The sequence below is a fragment of the Parus major genome, chromosome 7, assembly GCF_001522545.3.
Source record: "Parus major isolate Abel chromosome 7, Parus_major1.1, whole genome shotgun sequence".
Taxonomy (NCBI): Eukaryota; Metazoa; Chordata; class Aves; order Passeriformes; family Paridae; genus Parus; species Parus major.
Genome location: NC_031776.1, coordinates 26,309,512 through 26,329,847, shown reverse-complemented (window position 1 = coordinate 26,329,847; position 20,336 = coordinate 26,309,512). Strand labels below are relative to the sequence as shown.

Genomic DNA, 20,336 nt, shown 5'->3' with positions numbered 1-20,336 from the left:
TGTGTGTCTGCAGGGACAGTGTGTACAATGAGTACAGCTATGTGTATGTATACAGACACACTTGTGTGAAGGTACAGGGAGTGTAAATATATGTACGTATGACAGTATCATAGAATATCCTGAGCTGGAAGTGACTCACCAGGATCATCAACTGTAATTCCTGGCTCTTGCACAGGACAGCCCCGTCAATCCCATATGTGCCTGAGAGCCTTGTCCAAACACTCCTTGAGCTCTGGCAGGCTTGGGGCCATGACTACTGCCCTGGTTGTTAGTGTATGTATGTACACTTGTGTGTATGTAGAGGGAGCATTGATATGCCTATATATGTGTATATACATACACTTGTGTGTGGTATGGGGAGCTGGGCTATGTTGGAACAGCCCTGGTGGCACCACCTCAGAAGCCTGGCTGTCCCTAACACTTCCAGTCATGATTAACCTCAGTGCTTATCCAGAAATGTATGGAGAAATGCCTCATGCCAGCATGATCACGATCTAAGGGTTTTTGCAAAGTGTTTCACGTGCAGGCTATGCAGTACTATGTATGTATGCTTACCAGAAAAAGTATGTACCTTTTTCTGGTAAGCATAGTTAATCAGAGCAGGTTTTCCAATTTGCAGCCTGTTATGAAGCTTCTCTCAAACTGGGTGTCTTTCTTTGAATTCCAGTTACGTCATAAAAATGTTTGGTTTAATTTCTGCCAGTAAATAATGAAGCAATTTTTAGTGCCTATCATTTTCTAATAATAATTATAATAATTGCAATTAATTAGAGATGCTAGTTACAGCAAATACTGAAATGCTTTATGCACATGGTTTGTATACCTTGCAAATCTATACATATGAATTTAGCACTGAGCAGCAATCACATTTGCAGTTCACTCTTAATTCATTGCTTGTTCTGTGCTTGCAGGTGGTTCTCCTGGGGATTGACATCATCTCCGCGCTTGTGTCCCGCTTGCAAGATCGCTTCAAGGCCCAGATTGGCACAGGTGAGGGGTCTCTGTGTGACCATCACTGCCAGCACCTGCACTGGCTGCTGGACTCAGAGATGACTTTCTCCCCTGGAGAGCACTTGGGAGACTCTTGGTGGTTTTCAAGCTCTTCTGGAGGGCAGCAGGGCTGGTGCCCCCATTGGGCTTTGGAAGGGGAGAGTAGAGGGGCTGTGCCACTGTTAGAGTTTTTTCCTAAGGGATTTGAATATTCCTTTTCTTTCCTTAGTGCTGCCAAGTTTACTTGATAGGCTGGGAGATTCTAAGGACTCAGTGAGGGAGCAGGATCAGACCTTGCTGCTGAAAATCATGGAACAGGCTGCTAACCCTCAGGTATGTTCAGCAGTTCTCCACAGCATGAGTGACTAGCTGTTTCAAAAAAACAAAACCTTTTTAGTGTAAGAAAGTGTCACCTTTTTACTGCCATTTTTCTGTCTGAAATTACTTCATCTCTCTACACCTTGTTATAAGATTTTCTTCACTTGGGAAGGCTATTGCCTGACAGGATACACATGGGATGAGAGCGTGTCAGTGGATTTCCCAAGGATGGGATGGGTATATGTCAAGATTTATTGTTCCAGGTTTTTGGAAGGTACTTGCTTTCTGTAAGTATGAGTATTGTTGTTATTATTTTAGGTAGGGGGGAGTTACTGTAAAGTCAGTACAAAACAAAGAATTAGATCTAAAAGTATCTTGCTCCTTTTTGTCCTGTTCTGCTTGGATAGGTGTATAGCTTATATTTGATCTCCAGAGGTTGTGTGGTGTATGTTTGATGGAAGATAGAATCTGTTTCTTATCCCATCTCATTTTTTCTCTTTCCTGTCTTGTGTAGTATGTGTGGGACAGGATGTTAGGAGGATTCAAACACAAGAATTTTCGGACAAGAGAAGGGATTTGCCTCTGCCTTATTGCAACACTCAATGCGTAAGTCAGAACCCTCTGCAAACCTGTGTTGTGTACATGAGCCTGCTCTGTGATTCATAATGGTGCTTTTTGTTCTTTATTCCCAGATCTGGAGCTCAGAGTTTAACACTGAGTAAGATAGTGCCACATATATGTAACTTACTTGGAGATCCAAACAGCCAGGTGAGCTTTTGCTGTGAGTCACATCTAAAGGTTGTGCTGATTGCCTTGTTGGTAAATAACCTAATTTTGCTGCTGGTGGTGAGCTCTGAGCAATGCTGTGCACACAGAACCCTTGGCTGGTTTTGGAGAGGTATAATTTGAAGTATGTCCAAACCAGCAAATCAGTTACTCCAAGGGTTTACCAGAATAACATGAATCTGCAGGTGTGATGAGCAGAAGAGGGAAACCTTTGTGGGAAGGGAACTCCTGTGCCTTGAAGCCTGAATACGAGGGAGGCTGCAGGGATCCCTCTGGGCCTAGTGCAGCACCCCTCACCTTCAGAGAGAAACCAGTCTGGGCAGGGAGGGCAAATGGGGCCAGTCAGGCAGCCTGGCCATGTGTACAGCCAGCATCTGTACAGGCAGTTTCTGAATAGGGGGTGAAGACAATCTGTACCAGGACCTTTAATCAGTGATGCAACCCAAATGAAAATACAAGTGGAATAAAATCTGTTGCTCCTCAGTGCTTTTTGTCTTGTTTGGATTTAGATACAAGTATGTGGGGTTAATGAGAAGAGGGAGGTGGAGAAGTGTTCAAACTCATTGTGTAATGTGTACTAGCAGTTTTTGAATAATGTTGTTGGTTGTTCTCCCAGCATGGGTGACACATCTGTGATCCAGGTCTGGAGAAGGGTGTTCAGCTAGAAGGAGGTATGGGGTGTCCAGCTGGAGAATGGGTTTATGTTTGCTCTGGGGAGTTGGCAATATTTCTGTGGCTGTCAGGGCCTTCCCTTGCTAAGAGGAGGAGTGAGAATGAAGCAGCCTTCCTTTGCTGCTTGTGCCAGTGCAGGATGGTAAGCTCTAAGAAATTAAATGTTTAGGGTCCTCTGTAGTTCCGAGCTAGGACTAAAGAAGCTGTTACTCTCCAAGGAAATCCTGGATTTAGGGCTTGGACTTGTTAAATACACAGATGCCTTGGTCCTGTGAGCTTTTGAATGAATTGGAAAGTTGGTGAGGGCACTGAGACGTTTTCCCTCTGTGCTGCCTCTTCTTTCTGCCTGGCACAGCTCGTTGTCCTGTATGTCTGTTGTCCAGCTGGAGACAGAAACAAGGCTGATCTCTTTCCCTTTCTCCTGGCTCTGGTTCCTTGTCCCCAGAAAGCCTGTGCCTGAATTGGTCAGACAAAAATCGGTGTGACAGTGGCCCTGGGGCAGGGGCTGGTCCTAGGCTCCCCTGGAGCTGCTGGGAGGCTTGCTGGGCTCGGTCACTGCTGCCCTCTCTTGGAGAGAGGCTCGAGAAACAGTTCCAGGTCAAGTCCAGTTTTTTTTCTTTTGCTGTGGATGTGGAAGCTGTTCCATTAAAGCCCTTTACAGAAATAGTGCTTCTGTTGTTTTCAGCTGATGTGATTGAATAACTGAGTGTGCATCTGGTGTGACAGCAGTACTTTGATCATTTTCTCAAACATAAAATTACTAAAGCTTTTTTATTGCTGTAGTAGACTAAACCAAGTACGATGGTGGGGGCTCCTTGCCTTGCTCCTTGGGATTTATGCTATCCTGCAGCTGTGCCTCTGCTTAATGGTACACAAAGAGACAATCCTTGCTCTGCAGAGTGGGCTGTGTACTCACAAACTGGGGGCACCAAAGAGTCCCCACAGCTGCGGTGCCCTGCAGCATTGGTAGCAAATGGGGCTGATGGGCAGGAGACAAGAGGCAGGAGTGCTGAGTAAGGGCTGGCATGAGTGGAGGAGGGCTTTGGAGGCTGGCACTGTGACCCGCTGAGCGGCAGGGCTGCAGAGCAGGAGAAGGGTGAGGTGGGTGCAAGTCAGGTGTTGGGATTTTCTTTCTTTGGCTAGGAGGCAGAGTATGTGTGCCTGCTCTTTGACTCCCAGCTGTAGGCAATTCTGGCTTGTGTCCTCAGGATATTCCATGTCTAGTCCTGGGGTGTGTGTGGGGGTAGCTGCTGGAGCATCTTCTGAGAAGCAGAAGTGCACAGCTCTGTAGGTGTCTCTGTAGGCAGAGCAGATAGTTTGTTTACCTCCTCTGCCTGCTGTGTCTAGCAGAGGAAGGGTTTAAGTACAGAAAGGTGACACTTTAATCAGATTTATGTCTATTCTGTTGGCTGGAGGGAAGGATGTGCTCAGCAATTTCTTGCAAATCAGTTTGGAAAATACGCAAAATTCATGATGACTCAGGTGATTGATTACTCCTCCCTTCCTCCCTGTTTTGCTATCAACATAGAAACCTAAGTTTCTAAGACAGCATTAAAAATCAGTTTATTTTATAATATCCCAGTAATATAAGGTCTATTTGTGTCTCTATCCTTTTTTCATCCAGTAAATGTACCCATTGTACTCCATGGGAGGAGTTTGGCAAAGGCAGACAAGCTCCTTCTGCACGAAACCTTTCATCTTAACCTTCACCGCCTTTTCAATTCAATTACCTGCTGATACTGTTAATATGTGAAAAGCAGGGTTGGAAAGCTCCTACATGAGCTGTGAGTAATGTGTATAGTGGCAACTGTTGTTGCTGAGAAATATGCAAATTTAGTTCTCTAAGGTAGGGCTTATTAGGGATTTATTAATTTAAATTGTAAAGATGATTGATTTCTCTCATCTCTCACATCCAGGTTCGAGATGCAGCAATAAACAGCCTTGTGGAAATTTACAGACATGTTGGTGAACGTGTAAGGGCTGATCTCAGTAAAAAAGGATTACCCCAGTCTCGGTAAGCTGAGAATGTCCTTAGGTCTTCACTATTTTTGGGCTCCTTTTTATTCCCTTCCTTCCTTCAGAAGACTTCAGGAACATCATGATTGAACCTTTTACCAGGATCATTGTTTTATTTTTTAATCTGATAAACACTTAGATTTACTAAAAGCAGATCCTGTACCTTTTCCCAAGTATGCCACAGCATCTTTGGAAAACCACAAAAATTATTGCAGATGGTTAGTTAACTGATATAAGGGAATTAATATTTTTCCTGTATGTTCTGCATACATGGAGAGGAGACACTTCAGAGTAGCTTGTGTTTATGCAACTTAGACTGTCATAAACAACAAAAACCCCCCACCAAAAAAAAAATAAAATAAAAAAAAAATCAATTCTAGATTTCATTTTAAAAAGAGCAGCCTCCCTGCCCTGCCCCCCTCCCCCAAAAAACAACCAAACCTATGTCAAAATCAAAGCCATGTCCCTCTGCTTCTGCTGTTTCAGGTGTGTTAGAAAGCTGCTCTGCATCTTGGCTCCAGTGCTCAGGGCAGAGCTTGGTTAGACCTGAGGATGGAGCTTGTCAGTGCTCAGAGGGAAGAGGTGGTTTTAGAGTTTACATGCAGGTGGAGGCAGCAGTGTTGCCTCTTGTTCTCCAGTGGAAAGATCTGCTCCCACAATTTGCCTTAAAGTAATAAACTCACTGGGAAGGAATGATGAGATGTGGTAGGGATCTTCTGCTCTGCTAAATCTGTTACATAAATGGGAAGGTGTCAGGGCTAAATGACAAATGTTGTGTCAATTTTGTTGTATTTCTGCAAATAGTTAAGATAGACAAAACGGTGATGAACTGGAAGTGCATCTACAATTAGCCATATCACATCTTCAGTAATTTAGTATTTTCAATTATATCTCAGCTTTTCCTTTCAGCTGTTGTGTGTTGATGTTGGTTTTTTAAATCTTCAAATAACTTCCTTGCATTGAGAAATTTTCTGCTGACATTTTTGACAGTGCTCCCAATGACCTGAGTGGAGCCAAATCTGTTCTAAAACATCATAAGATGTTAGAATTTGGCTGCCCAGGGAAGTGGTGCAATCAGCATCCCTGGAAGTGTTCAGAAGCCATGTGGATTTAAGGACATGGTTTAGTGGTAAAGACGGTGGTGCTGGGTTAAAAGTCGAACTTGATAGTCTTAGAGGTCTTCTCCAACCTTAGTGATTTTATGATTCTAATATTCCTAAAATTTAAATCCACTTGTTCATTGTGTATTTATTTAACTTTCAAACAGGTTGAATGTAATTTTTACAAAATTCGATGAGGTCCAAAAATCTGGAAACATGGTCCAGACTTCAGTGGGTGAGTAAAAGTACTTGGATTCTCTTTTTGGTGCTTTTAGAAATTTTCAATTTGTGAGGTATTCAAATGCATATATAACAAGCATTCTGTTAGGGGAACCAAGTATGGTGATTGTTCAGAAATACACACAGTGCTTTTGCAACAAATAAAATGGATGTTTAGTTTGTCTGCTGTCTTTTTGTAGTATCAGAAGGAGAAAGAAGCCTAAGTTTTGAGAAGGTGCTATAGCTGTCTTCTTTTTCTCTTGAGTGACATTAGAGAAATACATCTTCTGTTCTCAAGTCCACGTGCATGTGAATTGTTCATAAGGTAAATTAAAGAGTAATTTCATGAAGAATTGCCTTTTCAGTTTAATTCCCTAAAAGGCATGAAGAGTGTACACAGTAATGCAGCAGTGTTCTGTTTAAAGCTCATGTTGTTTGTATTTTGCAGTTCCTGAGTGTCCCAGGGTTCTTCCCAAATCTGTCCCAAACCAGGACACGAAGTTTGCATATTTTGTATGTTCAGGACTGACAGCCAGAAACCCTTATCAGAGCCTTAATTCTGTCTGTCTTGTCTGGGACTAGTATTTTGCTTACTGTAATAGCAAGTGTTTATTACTGTGTTAACAGATAAGATTATGAGCTAGGAAGTAATTTTAATAGGTATTACTCCTTGTTTAACAGTAGATTTTTTGTGAGAGTTCTTGGTAAGGAAATGCATCTTTCTGCTGATAGTTGAGAAGAGTAGATGAAGAATCTGAGCTCAGCACTGTGGGTTCCTATTCAGCTCACATCCTCTGCAAGGCCAGGAGCAGGGGAGATGATGTCCAGCCATTCCCACCATGCTCTTGGAAGTCAAGAGAGCAGAGAGGTGTTTTCTCTTTTATATAGGAAAAAATACCTTTTTCACTTCTGGGCACCTTTCTTCTTGCCATAAGCATTTTACAACACAGTAAAATTCATCCTTGCAGAAACAATAAAAATAACTGATTTGAAAATTTTGAAGTTATAGTTTGGATTATTCAGAAATGTGGTGTATTATCTTGTATGCTTGCAAATGATGACAGAATGTTCCTCTGTCATGGAATGGGTTAAAATTGTGCTTTTGCATAATATGGGAGTGTTCTGTCTGTACTGGTGGATGAGGCTTATTGGGTAAAAAAGTGCAGCTGAGAAACAAATGTCCTTGTTCTTTTTTAGCAGGTTGGAGGGAAAGTAAATAATCCCTTACCAAACTTGTTTAGATTCCCAAACTCCAGGTGATTTCTCTGAAACCTTTACTCAAACTGAAACAGATTTACTGCTGATTCAACTTTCTTGCTTTCCACTTGGCTAGGCTAAGGTGGAATTTTTGTCTTGCTAGCAGTTGAATAGAAGGGGCTTTAAAAAAAAAAAAGAAAAGAAATTTGATGCATCATTGTACTATGTAGATTGCTGTAGTTTGGTGTTTCTAGGAGGCAGACTTGTGATCTGTGTGTAAGATCTTGGTGGTGTGTATCAGATCTTATACTTTTCATTGAAAAAAGTATTATTTTTTCTTTTATATCCTTTTGTCACTGTTTCAGTGAAAGATTTACTCTTTTTGTGCATCAAGGTCCCGAGACCTTATGATTTCCATCTTCTGTCCTTGACTCCTTTGACAGGCTTTCAGTACTTTGCAATGCAAGTACTCCTGTATTCTCCACTGTTTAACCTGATCTTCTGATGTCTCACTGTTCCTTGCTTGTGCTGTGGCAGGGTGCAATCCCTGGAGTCTGTGTTTGTGGTAGGATTTCTCCTCAGTAGAATCTCCTGTATGAACATTGAGACAGAAAAGTAGCCTGGGGGAAAAGGGAGGGTGGAGTAGTGTTAAGGGTCAAAGGGACCAAAGCCTAGGATCTCCTATTGTTCTGCCAGATTTTTTCTTTTCATTTTCCCTAGAAATGAAAAAGTTTATAGTTGGAGAATTAAAGTAGTTCTCATTTGTGAAGTTAGTAATGATAACGTTATTTATTAACATCTTTTGTGTATGTTTGAGGGGAGGGTTCAGTTTCCTGTAGTGCCATAGGCTTGTTTGTTGCTTCTTCCTCGCCCTCCAAGCACAGCACAAATACAGCGTTACATGCTCGTCCTATCTCATGTGTCAACAGCTCTGTGCAACTTTCAGTTTATCTTTTTGAGATTGTGTAAGCCAGCAAAAGAAGGCTTATCTTCACCCGCAGTCACAAGTTTATTGTCACCTAAAGACAAGCTAAGTTTGTCAGGTTTCTTCTGTCCCTGACACTTTCTGAATAAAGGTGACACTTTCAGCAGTTGTCAAGAGTCACCAGGGAGGATGGTGGTAGATATTGCACATGCAAAGGATTTGCCTTTCTGAGGAAAGGTGGAAATAGCTCAGTCTTGTTAACCCTTTGAATCTGGCAGAGTGGTTGGATGGGTTACTATGTGGATGTGTTTCTCTGCTGGGTAACCAAGAGCAGGCTATTGGCTGAAAGGTCAGTCATAACTGAGCACCAGAGTTGTGCTAATTACAATGGGACTAGAAGGTGCTTGTCTAACCTCTGTTATTGCACAGCACAGTTGTACTGGGCAGTTGGGACAGCAGCTTCTAGAATGGTGGAACACGGTAAAAACTGGTCTCTTGGCTCTGAAACCAGTGTTTGGGATACAATTTCCTTTACCAGTTCACTGAGAATTCAAGTAAAAGGATGGAATTGCAGCAGCACTATTTGTATATCAGGAGTACTTTGTAGATTAGTGAGTTGCTCTAACTTGTTAAAGGTTTTATATCTAGTGGTTCGCAAGACAGAAATGAACAGAAATCTTACACAGACTGCTAGAAAAGTCACCTAAAACAACAGGACATTTTCTTAACCCAAAGAAGAAATCTAATGAATCAACTCTAATCAGATTAATGTTTTGTTTTTGCTTATCTTTCTATGCTGTAGTCCATTAATGCTTGTTTGAGTTTATCTTGAATTGTTTGATTGTTTTTCTGGCTAGGCTTTGTTTTTATCATTTGGTAACACAAGAATCAAATGCATAGTGGGGTGGGGGAGGTTTGCATAGTAATCTGAGGTGTTTCATTAAGTCAGAGGAGCTTTTGGCATGCCCAAGTATGCTGCTTGTTGCTAGGCTACCAGCAGCCCTTATAGCTAGAATATGAAGTTAAAATCCATGCTGGATTTCTCGATTATTCTCAGTGCATCTCTGTTTTGTTATTTGGCATATAATTAGTCAGCCTCTTGAAGCAAAAATTATAGTTTTTCCCCCTTTGGGCTTTCAGCAAGCTAATTATTTTCTGTGTAACTGCTTTTGCTAATTATGCAGATGCCTTATTCCCCTGGGACAAATACATTTTCAGCATGAAAGAGCCAGTAATTGCCAGCTAGTCAGCTGCTGCCTTTGAGTGGCATTGTATGATGATCTTTAGTAGGATGTGATACAGAGAGAGGCTATTGGACAGAGACTCCAAGAAATTCATGCTGTATGGGTTTCCTTGGTATTATCTGGGAGGACCTTAACAGAAACTGTACTGATTTTCCATGCATTTGAGTTGACTTTGAATCACACTTGGACTCCAGAAGAGTTTATAATCAAGTTTCAGTACAGATTAAGAATAAAATAAATTATCTGCTGAAAAATACAGGCTGAAAGGAATCAGTGACACAGACCAAAATGTTTTGGTGTTTTTTATGCTTTTGATCATTGTGATAGACTAATATGATATTCTTTGATGCAAACCTTCTTTTTTTTTATGTACGTCACAAAATTTTTGGGAAATGCGTTTATATCTGTGCATGAAGAGATACTGTGGCGGTGTTCCTGTGGGCAAGGAAGGCATTTCTTGTTGATGTTGAATTTTGACTCAGAAGAGCAAGATTTAGGGACAGTGGAGGTGGTAGTGGTCTTGGGCTGGAAGGAAATCAAAGCAGGCGATCTCAAAGCCAGAATTCTGGAGCTGAGATCTCTCCCCCGCAGATACTTGCGCAGAGTAAGGTGAGGGGAGGATGCAGTTTTGGTAGCTGACTGCATGAGTGTGTGCTCTAAGAGTAAGCAAGTTAATTAAAACAGTGCTAAAATAAAAGATGCAATAATTTCAGTTACTGAAAAACCTATGAAGAGGGAGCGATGCTACTTTTCATTAGAACTACTTCTATATTTGGGAGGGTGTATGAGACAAATACGCTATTTACTAAATTAATTCTGTTTGTGAAGTTGAGAACTTGGAATTAAATAGATGAAAACTGGAGCTATTTTAGATTCCTGTGTTTTGCTGGTAATAAAGCTGAGTCACTGGAAACTATTTTGATATTTATTGTATGAAGGAAAATCACCCACATTTGCCAAGTGATGCCATGCATCTGAGGGTGAAATATTGTTTGTTTGTCAACACACATCCAAGCAGCAGAATTGCAGATGGGAAGGAGGGACAACTGCCCAGGATAACAGATATTTTGTAAATGCTGCACTGTGCTTTTTTGCATTCATACCTCCTTGTGCAATTAAATTTCCATTATGGCTTACTCTCTATTAATACAGTTCTCAGGTTGAAATGTGAAGTGAAATAGAAGGTTGATTTCATTGACTCAGCATTTTTAGGGCATGAAAAAAGCAAATAAACACCTCTTCACCTGTGTGGGAGCTGAGAGAGCAGTAATATCTGAGTGATACTTGAATGAGCACCATTAACTGATAGTGCATCCTTGTGGAAGGTACAAATGGACGAGAGGAGCTCTACTTCCTTTCTAACAGCTTTGTAAATAAGCATATTGCTGAAATTCTCAAATGTAGAAGGGGAGGGGTGTGAGCAGGCAGGCACAGGGGGGCACATGGAGCTCAGCTGCATGCTGTACAGGCTTTTATTTTGGAGGAGAGCTGGCAGTCGCCTGCTAGGTCACACAGCAAAGGGGTGTAGGAGGCTGGCGAGTTAGCTGGTGATTAAGTTGCTGAGAAACATGTACTGAGAGACGTGTACTGTGGGGCTGCTCCCGAGCACAGTGCCCTTCCCCAGCAGCTTCCCAGCACTGCAGAGAATGACTACAGGGAAAGGTAGGTGCTAATGAATGTGCCACAGGGGTGGATGGCTTTATTTGTTAATGTCTTAGTATTCGACCTCTTATTAATGGTTTGAAGAGACTTAAGCAATCTTGCAGTAAAAGTGGAACTTAAAAAAAACAGTCTGCAAACATCTGTAGACTGATGTCATGAAGCTCAGTTTAAGATTCTATAAACTATGATAAATAGTCTGTTTGAAGGGGTTAAGGAAGAGGATGTATGCATATACAAGGGACCAGAACAGGTTGAGAGAGCTGAAGGACCTGAATTTTTAGGAACCCTGCTGTGGTCTGAGTTGTTTTTGAGTGATCATTGAGACTTCCATTTCCTAACTGTTTCCTTTTGCAGCATCAGTTGGGAAGATTATTTAAATTGGTTATGAGTACTTCTGAATTGTCATTGAATCACAGTTCCAAGAATGTGCCAAATAGAGACACCACTTTTTTTTTAACCTGTATTTTTGCATTTTAACTGCGTTTCTGTAACAGGAGATCTATGGTAGTCAGTGAGGCTGGATTGGGACTAGGTGAAATGGAAAGGCAGAGGAGCTCTGTATCTATTCACCTGTGAAGAATTAATTAACAAGAGGGGAGCATGTATTGTATTTATTTTTGGTACCTAAGAAGCCCGTGCTTTTCGTCTGAGCTTTCAGAGGAGATGATTTCTGTTAGCCATCTTTGCAGAAGCTGCATTTTCTTTCTTCCCCCTTTGCTCTTGATTCAGTGTACCTGTTGTCTTTTTGAAATCCTTACTATTCTGTGGATGCAGTCAACTAATTTTAGGAAGTCTGAGTCGGTCGGTATCTGAATTTTATAGACCTTGATTTGTATTGATGTTTACTGTTGCAAGGTGTGAGTAAATTGGCAGCTTTTTTTGTAACAGAACGTGGAAATCTCCTGGGCAAATTGAATGCAGTGGAATGAATACTGTATGCTACAGTATGTGCCATTTCTATGGACAGATCTTTATTTTATCCTTTTGGAACATTTTTTTCCAAGACAGTTACTGCATATATTTTCAGAGGAAGCAGTGGATTCATGTGTGTGGTGTTCCTTGTTCACTATCAGTAAATGCCTCCCAATGCCAGGAAATGAATAAAGAAACCTGTCTGGGCTGGTTCTTCTCATGAACTGCATCACCTGTCAGTGGATAGTGTCACCATCTACAGCGAAGAAACTTTTGACCTCTGTCTCCTCCTGGCCTGGTCAAAAGAGGAGTTGAGAACAATCCATGGTTTTTCCAAAGTTGGAATTGTGTGGAATAGTTAGTGTATTTCATTGCATATTACAGAAAACAAGCATGTATTTGTTTTTGTCAATGAAGTGTGATGATTTCATCATGCTGGGAACTTCTCAGCTTTAAAAGATCAGCTGGGGGAATGAAGACCCTGGGGCAGTGGTCCAGCTGATCTTACCAGCTGGGAAATGTCTGACCTCAGGTCACTGTTGGTTGTCTGAACTGTAGTAGAAGCAAATGTCAGAAGAAAAGTAAGTGTGTAAATTGTTAGTGTATTGTGAATCCTGGATTGAATCCAAAGTACCTTGATCCAGGATTTTCTTGCAAAGAAGACCAGAATTACTCTGGTTGTTTCATCACTTCCCCTAAGCCTAATAGTTTTATATGAACACATAAATGCTCTTTTGGCAAAGCTTTGGTGTAATTAAGCAGAACCACTCTACTGCCAACATCACCGACAGACATGCATAAAACAGGCTGAAGGAGTGGGCAGTTAAGGGATGAGATGCTGCTCTTTAGTGTAGGCTTTGTGAGTAAAAGATTAACGTGCACTATTCCATTATTACTAATGGAAGTTAAATGCATGAATGTCCTACACATCTGGAGATTAACTTCTTCATGCAGGGCCTGTTCTCTTCCTCCCCACTGGTGAAGCACCATGTGTATATGAGCAACCTCAGTGGTTGCCTCAGAGAACACATGCAACTTAAAACATATGGTAAGGATGAATTTATATTCCAGTGTTCATGAAGAATTGGAATGAAAAAATCCTACACTCTTCTCTCCCATGGAAATTGCAGTAATATTTGGTACAGCCGTGGAGGTAATCATAGTTTAAGAATGCTTAGTAGTTTACTGTTTTCTCTGCTATGGTCTTTTCTTTCAAATTATTTCACGTGTTTTGTTGTCAGGTTGGTTTCACCTCTAAAGCAGAGCCTTAAATTTGCAGTGGCCATTGTCTTTTAAATGTCTGCACCAGTTTCCTAATATCTTCTGTGCTGTTTTTCCCAGCTGGCTCTCTTCTGTAGATGTTCTGTCAGAAACAGCTTGTGGAAAAAGCTGGGGCAATATTAACTCCAGTGACATTGTTACATGAAAGGACTAACTAAATCTTATGGTTTTGATCACTTAGCTTTGTCATTTATGGTACACAGAATCTTCCAGGGGCAAGTTTCTCAGTAGGACAGTTCATACATATGCCTGTGCATACACTCTGAACATAGCAGTGATTTTAAGTCAGCCTTTTAATTCTCAGCAATTCTCTGAGAGTTGGGAGTACAAGTCACTCAAATATTGTAGAGGAAGACTGGTACACTAAAGGACAATCTGGTGGGAGTAAAAGGGATCCCAAAGTTGTATACTGCAGATTCATGAGGTTTATTTGGGTTGTGTGGTGTTTCGCACACACTGACTTCAACACTTGTTGGGGGTACACAGTAGAGTACTTCAGTGAGCACAAGTGAAATTATTACAAACTTTCCACTGCTATGAAAATAATTACAGAATTGTTCTTGACATAGAAGTACTTGCTTGAGGCTCACGAACTGTTCTGTTTCCAGGAAAGTGGTAGAGGAGTAGGTGTCAGTCTTTCCCCTTTCTGTATGCTGGCTGCATGCTGGAGAGTACTTTCCTAATAACTACTTTTAAATGACTGCTCTGGGCTGTTTTTATATAGAATCACTGTCCCAGTTAGAATTCAATTGCTGTCCTTAATCAGCTGCCTCAGTGGTGGCCAAAGACTGCTTGGGGAAGAGATGAAATTTTTTGCACCTCTTGTGGAGCACTTTGATGAATTCTGTGCTGCTGCTCTCATTTATTTGATGAGATTTGTTTTCAGCTTGAGTGTGTAACAAGTGGAATGAGTTTAGCCACTGTAATTAACAGCCTCTGAGGACAGCAGTCACTCTGTGGTAATTGGTGAAATACAGGATAAGCTTTTATGGGCAACAGAAGTACATGAAATATCAGAAGTTATTTGTTTCTCCTACCAGCAACAAATAACGTCCCCGTCCTTTTATATTTTAGACACATATGTAACCACCTTGTATGTTGTAGGTGCAGCTTCCAAAACTGTGAGGTTTTATTAAAGTGTCTAGACTGAAGAGCACCTGGTTGATTTCTAAAGAATCTGAGACCAAATGCTTGGAGGCTTGAAGGTCTTCTTGAACCTAGTTACTTTTCATTTTCAGGTCATTGATGTTAGGCTGGATGAGATTAGACTGCTGAGCCCATTTCTGAGGAAGACTTACTAATACAGATGGTATGTCCAGTTCTAACATGCAGTGGTAGAACAACACCTGCTGTTACAGCCATGTGAGTCAGGGGCATGAAGAGGGGCTTTTTTCAAAATGCAGGAGTGGACAAGTGCTAGTTTGTTACTCCAGAGGGAAGTACAGGGAAGGCATTGTCTGTACTTGGCCCTGGTCTGGCATTGCACTGCCTTCCTCCTCCATTTTGTTTGGCTGAAGTATTTTGTTTGTAGCTCAGATATAGTGATGTGAAATAGAACAAGACTGAACTATAATAAGTAAATGCATCCTATTTTTGTAATATTAAGACAGCAAATACTGCATAATGACTGGGTTTCTTCTTCCTGCTGAAGAGATTAATTCTGCCCTGCTGCTCTGTCAAAAGAATCCTTTTGTTGCACTGTGCAAAGCAGTTTGAGTCTTTTTTTTTTGTTTGTTTATTCCTCTGAAGCCCCAAAGCTGCAGACAGCCCTGAATAGTCCTGGCTAGGTTTACACCCCATGTGTAGCCTGCAGGGATCTCACTGCAGACAAATCTTCATGAGGAAAGCTGCTAATGGCTTCTGCTTTGCAGTTGGCCTTAAAAGTCAAGCCAGGTGAATTTTATCACAAACAATGCACTACAGAGGAAGAGAGAAATACCTTATTTCGATGTAAAGTGTCACCTGAACTGCTTTTTTTCAAGAATGGCAAAACCTATAGCAACCACATTTCCAGTGCTGTTCCCATTCCTCTGACCCACCTAACCTGCCTTCCTCAGAGCTTATCAGTACACCAGAAAATCCTTTAGATGCATGACATGGACATTTCTGGTATGAGATACAGATGCTGCTGTCTAGGGGATATGAGACATGTCTGGACTTCAATGGAGACAAATCCTTGAATGCAGAGGTAGAAGAGAGGAATTTACACTATTTTTTTTACTCCAGATCTGCTCCCTTTGATACTAATGGACTCCAATGGTTTCAGTAGGAATGGACCTTTGGTAAATTGCTGGTAGACTGTTCTAAAAAGCCTTGTTATGAGTATTTTAGGCATGACTGCTCCTAGCCTTCCAGAGGGAAGGGGGAGATAGAAGTTTTAGGTATGAAACAGTGTTGGCACTGCTTCTGCAGTGTTTATGCAGTTGGCAGCATTGGTGCTGCATTCACCCCCATGTAGTGAGACTGTTCCCTTTGGCTGTGGTAGAAGTAAGATGTGTACATCTTTAAGAAATGCATGTCATCCACGTATGTTTCTCCTGAGTAATGGGACTCCTGTCTAGTTGGCTCATAATGAGACCTGACATTTCTAATTAGGGCTGCTTTATGAAGAATGAGTCCTAACTCTATTCTCCATCATTTATGTTTCTTCCCCTGAACTCCCCCCAGCTCCTGCTGGGATCAGGGGCAATCCTGGAGGCAGCCCTGGAGAGGCAGGGCTGGGCACACTTCTTCCTGCTGCAGCTCTGCCAGTGCACTTCAAGTTTGATTTACACTCCTGCTGTTTGAGCTCTGTGCTGGGCAGGAGCTGAATCTGCAGAGGGTTCTAATCACATGGAGCTTCTGTGATGTGGAGGGACAATCACGCTCCTTTTCACTGGAGATTTAAATAAGATCTGATCCCAAGCCTCTACAGGCAAAATATTTATGCACCAGCACACTGAAACTTATTCTCTGCTCCCTCCCCCTTGAGAAGCTCCATACTTGTCTCTAGTGCTTTCCTTAGATGTCTTCTTTTTTTTCTTTTTTTTTTCTTTTCTTTTTGATGTATGCACTGGATTTTGTCTCACTGCAGTGGGATTTCTCCAAAGACTCTGTGTTGAGTCTTTGTGTGCACATTGTGCTCCATGCTTGCTGCTTCCCTTCATGGCACTCCCTGAAGCCTATTTATTATCATGGGCTCTAAAGCAGTTTTGTCCCTATTTTTGTCCTATTTCTTCCTTGCAGCAGCACATTACAAGGAGCTCTGTTCACTCTGCATGACAGTGTGGGAGATGTGGCAGAATACTGGGGCCCTGGGAGCTTTGTGACAGAGGTGGACTGTGCCAGGTCCTGTGTCCTTTGTACAAACCAGGCCAGGTGCTCCATGAGCTGCAGCAGAATGTTCCCTTCAGGGCCTCCAGTATGAGCATGTTACGTTTGGTCCTTTCCACGGCTTCTTCCCAGGAGAGCAGGATAGCAGAGCCATCTGAAACACCTTGTTTTACCTGCCCTAAAAATGGTAAATGGTTCCAGTTAGAAGTGAGAATGTTCCTGAACTGTGTTTGATGCTCTGGACTTGTGGCCAGCGATGTTCTGACCAGTATTTGAAAGCAGATCATCTCTGCTCCCTCATGGCATGGAAGGGTTTCTGTGGAACTACACACAGGACAAATGTCAATAAAAAGCTGTGATGAGCAGCTCATTTTATAAATTTTGGGCTGGAATCTTGACTTTCCTGTACCTATAATGCATAGACCACTAATTCTGGAAAACCTCTGACTTAGAAGTAAGACTTTTTTCATCGAGAGGTTTTCAGTTGGTTTTATGCAAGTTGCAGTGGTCCACATACTTGAAGGACTGAGAGGACAGCCCTATGCTTGGGGGTTTTCTCAGGAGCTGATATTTTTCTTCACTTTGAAGATAGTGGGTGAAGCACTAGAAGAGGTTGTACAGAGGATCTTCATCTGTGGAAGTTTTTAAAATTAGTCTGGATATGGCCTTGAGCAATACAACTTTGTCAGCCCTGTTTTCAGGAGGAGATTGTGTCACTTGACCTTCAGAGGTCCCTTTTAACCCAAGTTGTGCATTATTTCACTTTTAGTAGTTATGGAAGATATTCAGATTGATTCAGTATTTTTTTTTTACTCAGTACTTTCTAGCTGTGTGTGTCAGTAAGCTGAAGGCAAGGTTTGCCAGTGTCATTTGAGATTATGCCTGTTATTCAGCTCTTCAGTTTATCAAGAATGGTAACAGGGCTAAAGGGAGAAGAGAATGTGACCTCAGCTAACAACACAACCTGATGTCAGCATGAAAAGGCTGCAAGCCACAACAGAGGCACTTCTATAAATGGCAGCCTGTATCATCTAATGCACATCCTCTGCTGATTTTGTGTTATGCTAGAATGGGTGATAATGCTTCACTTTAGTTTTATTGGTCTGTCATCAGTGTGACTGTCAAGTTGCACATGGGCATTTTCAGTGAAGCATTAAGCTGCAGATTGCTATTTGATTTTAATATTAAGAATGTAAAGCTTGATATTTAAATGTGGATATATTCTAATTGTTTATGTGAAGTGCAGTTTGCTACAAGTTAGTAGGTGAGCTGTATTTTAGTTCCATTTAATCTTCATGCCATTCTTCAAAATACTATGATTAGGAGTCTTCTGAAACTTTACTTGAAATGGTAAGATATATTTTGCAGACATCTCTGTTCCTCTTCCCTGTGTAGACAACCGTAATACTTATTGTAAACTCGGGATTTTGAATTAATTTTCTTTATCTCAGTAAGGTTTTTTACCTTCTTTCCTTGTAATATTTAGAAAGGGAAGCTAAGTAAGCCTGGTTTAAATGTAATCTAGATGACTAACCTAGATCACTTCAACAAACCTACCCCAGTTCCAGGCAGGAATTATCAGTGGTTCTTTGTATCAGTGGGAGAGGCTTTCCAGATGAATTAGAAGGACCCTGTTCCAAATATTCAGAAACTAAACACAAAATTACTGTTAAAAAAGAGGGACTGGAAGTTGTCCAGCCCATCTTCTTGGTTCTGCTTCTCAGTGAAGACTTCATCAATTCAGTCTCCAGGATGTAAAGAGGAGGGAGGGTGTAGTGGGGACCCTTGAAGCTTTGCATAGGTAAAGAGGCAAGGCCAAACAGTTTATGCTAATTGAAGCTTTGATTTCTTATGGACATCCTTATGTAAAAGTTTTATTGAAATTCATGCCTCCCAGTTAAAAAAAACTGATCTTACTTACTTTCAATCTCTGAGAAAAACTAAAAGTGAATCTATACTTGTCTGTTATGTGCTGTGCTTCACATGTGCCAGTTCCTCTGTTTGGTAATTCTTCTTTAAGTGAAGCAAGCACAGATGGTTGCTAAAGAGAACCAGATGATTCGCCAGCATGGTGGTATGTTTGCTGGAGTGGAACTTGGACAGGCCTAAGGCTGATTTGTTGTCATTGCTTTGAATTTGAAATTTTCATTTAGAAAGTTGAAATTCCTAAGTTTTGCCACCATCTTTAGTTTGTGGTGTGATTAATTTATGGGTTTTTTAATTCTAGCAAGATCCGTGTTGACCTCTCAGTCATTTGTTTTTAAGAAGCCACGCTTGTTACCTGTTGAGCCTAAACAAGAATGGGATGTGAATCAGACATGAATGGAGAAGTTCATGTAGGACACACATTAATTCCATAAGAGATGTAGGGATTATTTTCTCCATAGTGCCAGGAGGCAAAGTTGTTCTTATCCCTTCACAGACTCTTCAGACTAAATCATGCCAAGAGACTCTCACCAGAGAGGGCAGCAGGAGTGTAATTTCATCTTTTTATCTCAAATGACATAGTTTAGCTGGACTGAAAGGCCCCTAGGTGCTGGTTAATATGCAGGCTAATGGTTCAAAGCTTACTTCTCTGGCTGGTTTGTGGCTTCTAAGCAGAGATTCAGTGTTTGACAATATCTAGGGGGCTGGTGGGATGTGCACTATATCCAGTGAACCAGGATGCTGCTGGTCACTGAGTGCTGCAGGCTGACACAGCAGTACAAATAGTAAAGAGCTTTTGTGTAACTGAGCCATTCAATTCCAGTCTGGACAAAATAATAATTCTTGCTACTTTAAACTAAAGTAAGTGATCTGTAATGGAGATGAGCAATTCAGGTGGCTCGAGCTGGTTAATGGTGGAAGCTTCAGATGAACCAGGCTGATCCTGCTCTCCTGTTTTGGGAGGCCCCAAATCTTTTTTCTCTCTGCTTAAACTGATACCTGTTAAAGCAGTTGGCCACATATGAATAATAATCATGTCTAGGTGGAAATCTCTTACTTCTGTAATACCTTCAAAGTGTACAGGACCTTCAGCACTCCTGCTTGTGAAAGGAATGAAGTGGTCAAGCTGTGACTGGTACTTGCCTTCTCCAGAAATGCTGAAGGTTTATGTACATTTGAGCATAGAATTTGGGTTTAGGGATTTGATAAGACATTATTTTCCCCTACACTTTATTCCTATTTCTTTTAAATTTTGTTTGCATCTGGAGGCAGGGTACTGCTCACTGCTCACTTGCCCCTTGTGTTTGGTTTTCAGTAACAGCTGCTGACAAATAGCAGTGCCCTGTGAGCATTCCCTGTTATTTGTGTTTAACAACAAGGCAGCAGCAGCCTATATTGTCTGCTAAAAATAACTGGATTGGGTGGAGAAAGATTTATATTTTTTTTTCTTCTGAAACTTGGTCTGCTTGACATTTCTGATGTGCAACTGCTATACACTTCTTTCTTTTCTTTGTGTTATAGTCAACTCTTAATGCAAATTTTTTTAATGTTCATACTGGTTCTTCAGTCTGAGCAATGCCTGGAAACACCTGCTAATAATAAAAACTTGCTAATTTGGTGCTCATATCTGCCTCTTTCACACCTCCTCTGTGCTATTACCACTTCCATACCTGATAGTGTTTAAGTCATGGAGTTTGTGGGCATTTTTCAGTGTGTCAACAGATAGTAATCCTGCCTGTCAAATCAAGCATTAACACTTTGTTACACAGAGCATAA

General features: G+C 41.3%; 1 protein-coding gene across 31 annotated transcripts in view; it reads left to right on the top strand.

The window, feature by feature from the left end:
* The window catches only part of CLASP1 (cytoplasmic linker associated protein 1), a 171,022-nt gene that overhangs the window by 44,037 nt on the left and 106,649 nt on the right, over positions 1-20,336 (top strand). For 29 of the 31 annotated variants that reach the window (XM_019007424.2, XM_019007425.2, XM_019007427.2 and 26 more), the window contains exons 3-8: positions 912-990; positions 1,220-1,323; positions 1,823-1,914; positions 2,001-2,076; positions 4,683-4,780; positions 6,050-6,117. In XM_019007424.2, coding sequence (XP_018862969.1) covers positions 912-990; positions 1,220-1,323; positions 1,823-1,914; positions 2,001-2,076; positions 4,683-4,780; positions 6,050-6,117 — 517 coding nt within the window. Of the gene's footprint in view, positions 1-911; positions 991-1,219; positions 1,324-1,822; positions 1,915-2,000; positions 2,077-4,682; positions 4,781-6,049; positions 6,118-11,025; positions 11,130-20,336 lie in introns of those variants that run through there. The other 2 variants (XM_019007433.2, XM_019007432.2) reach the window with 1 other exon arrangement.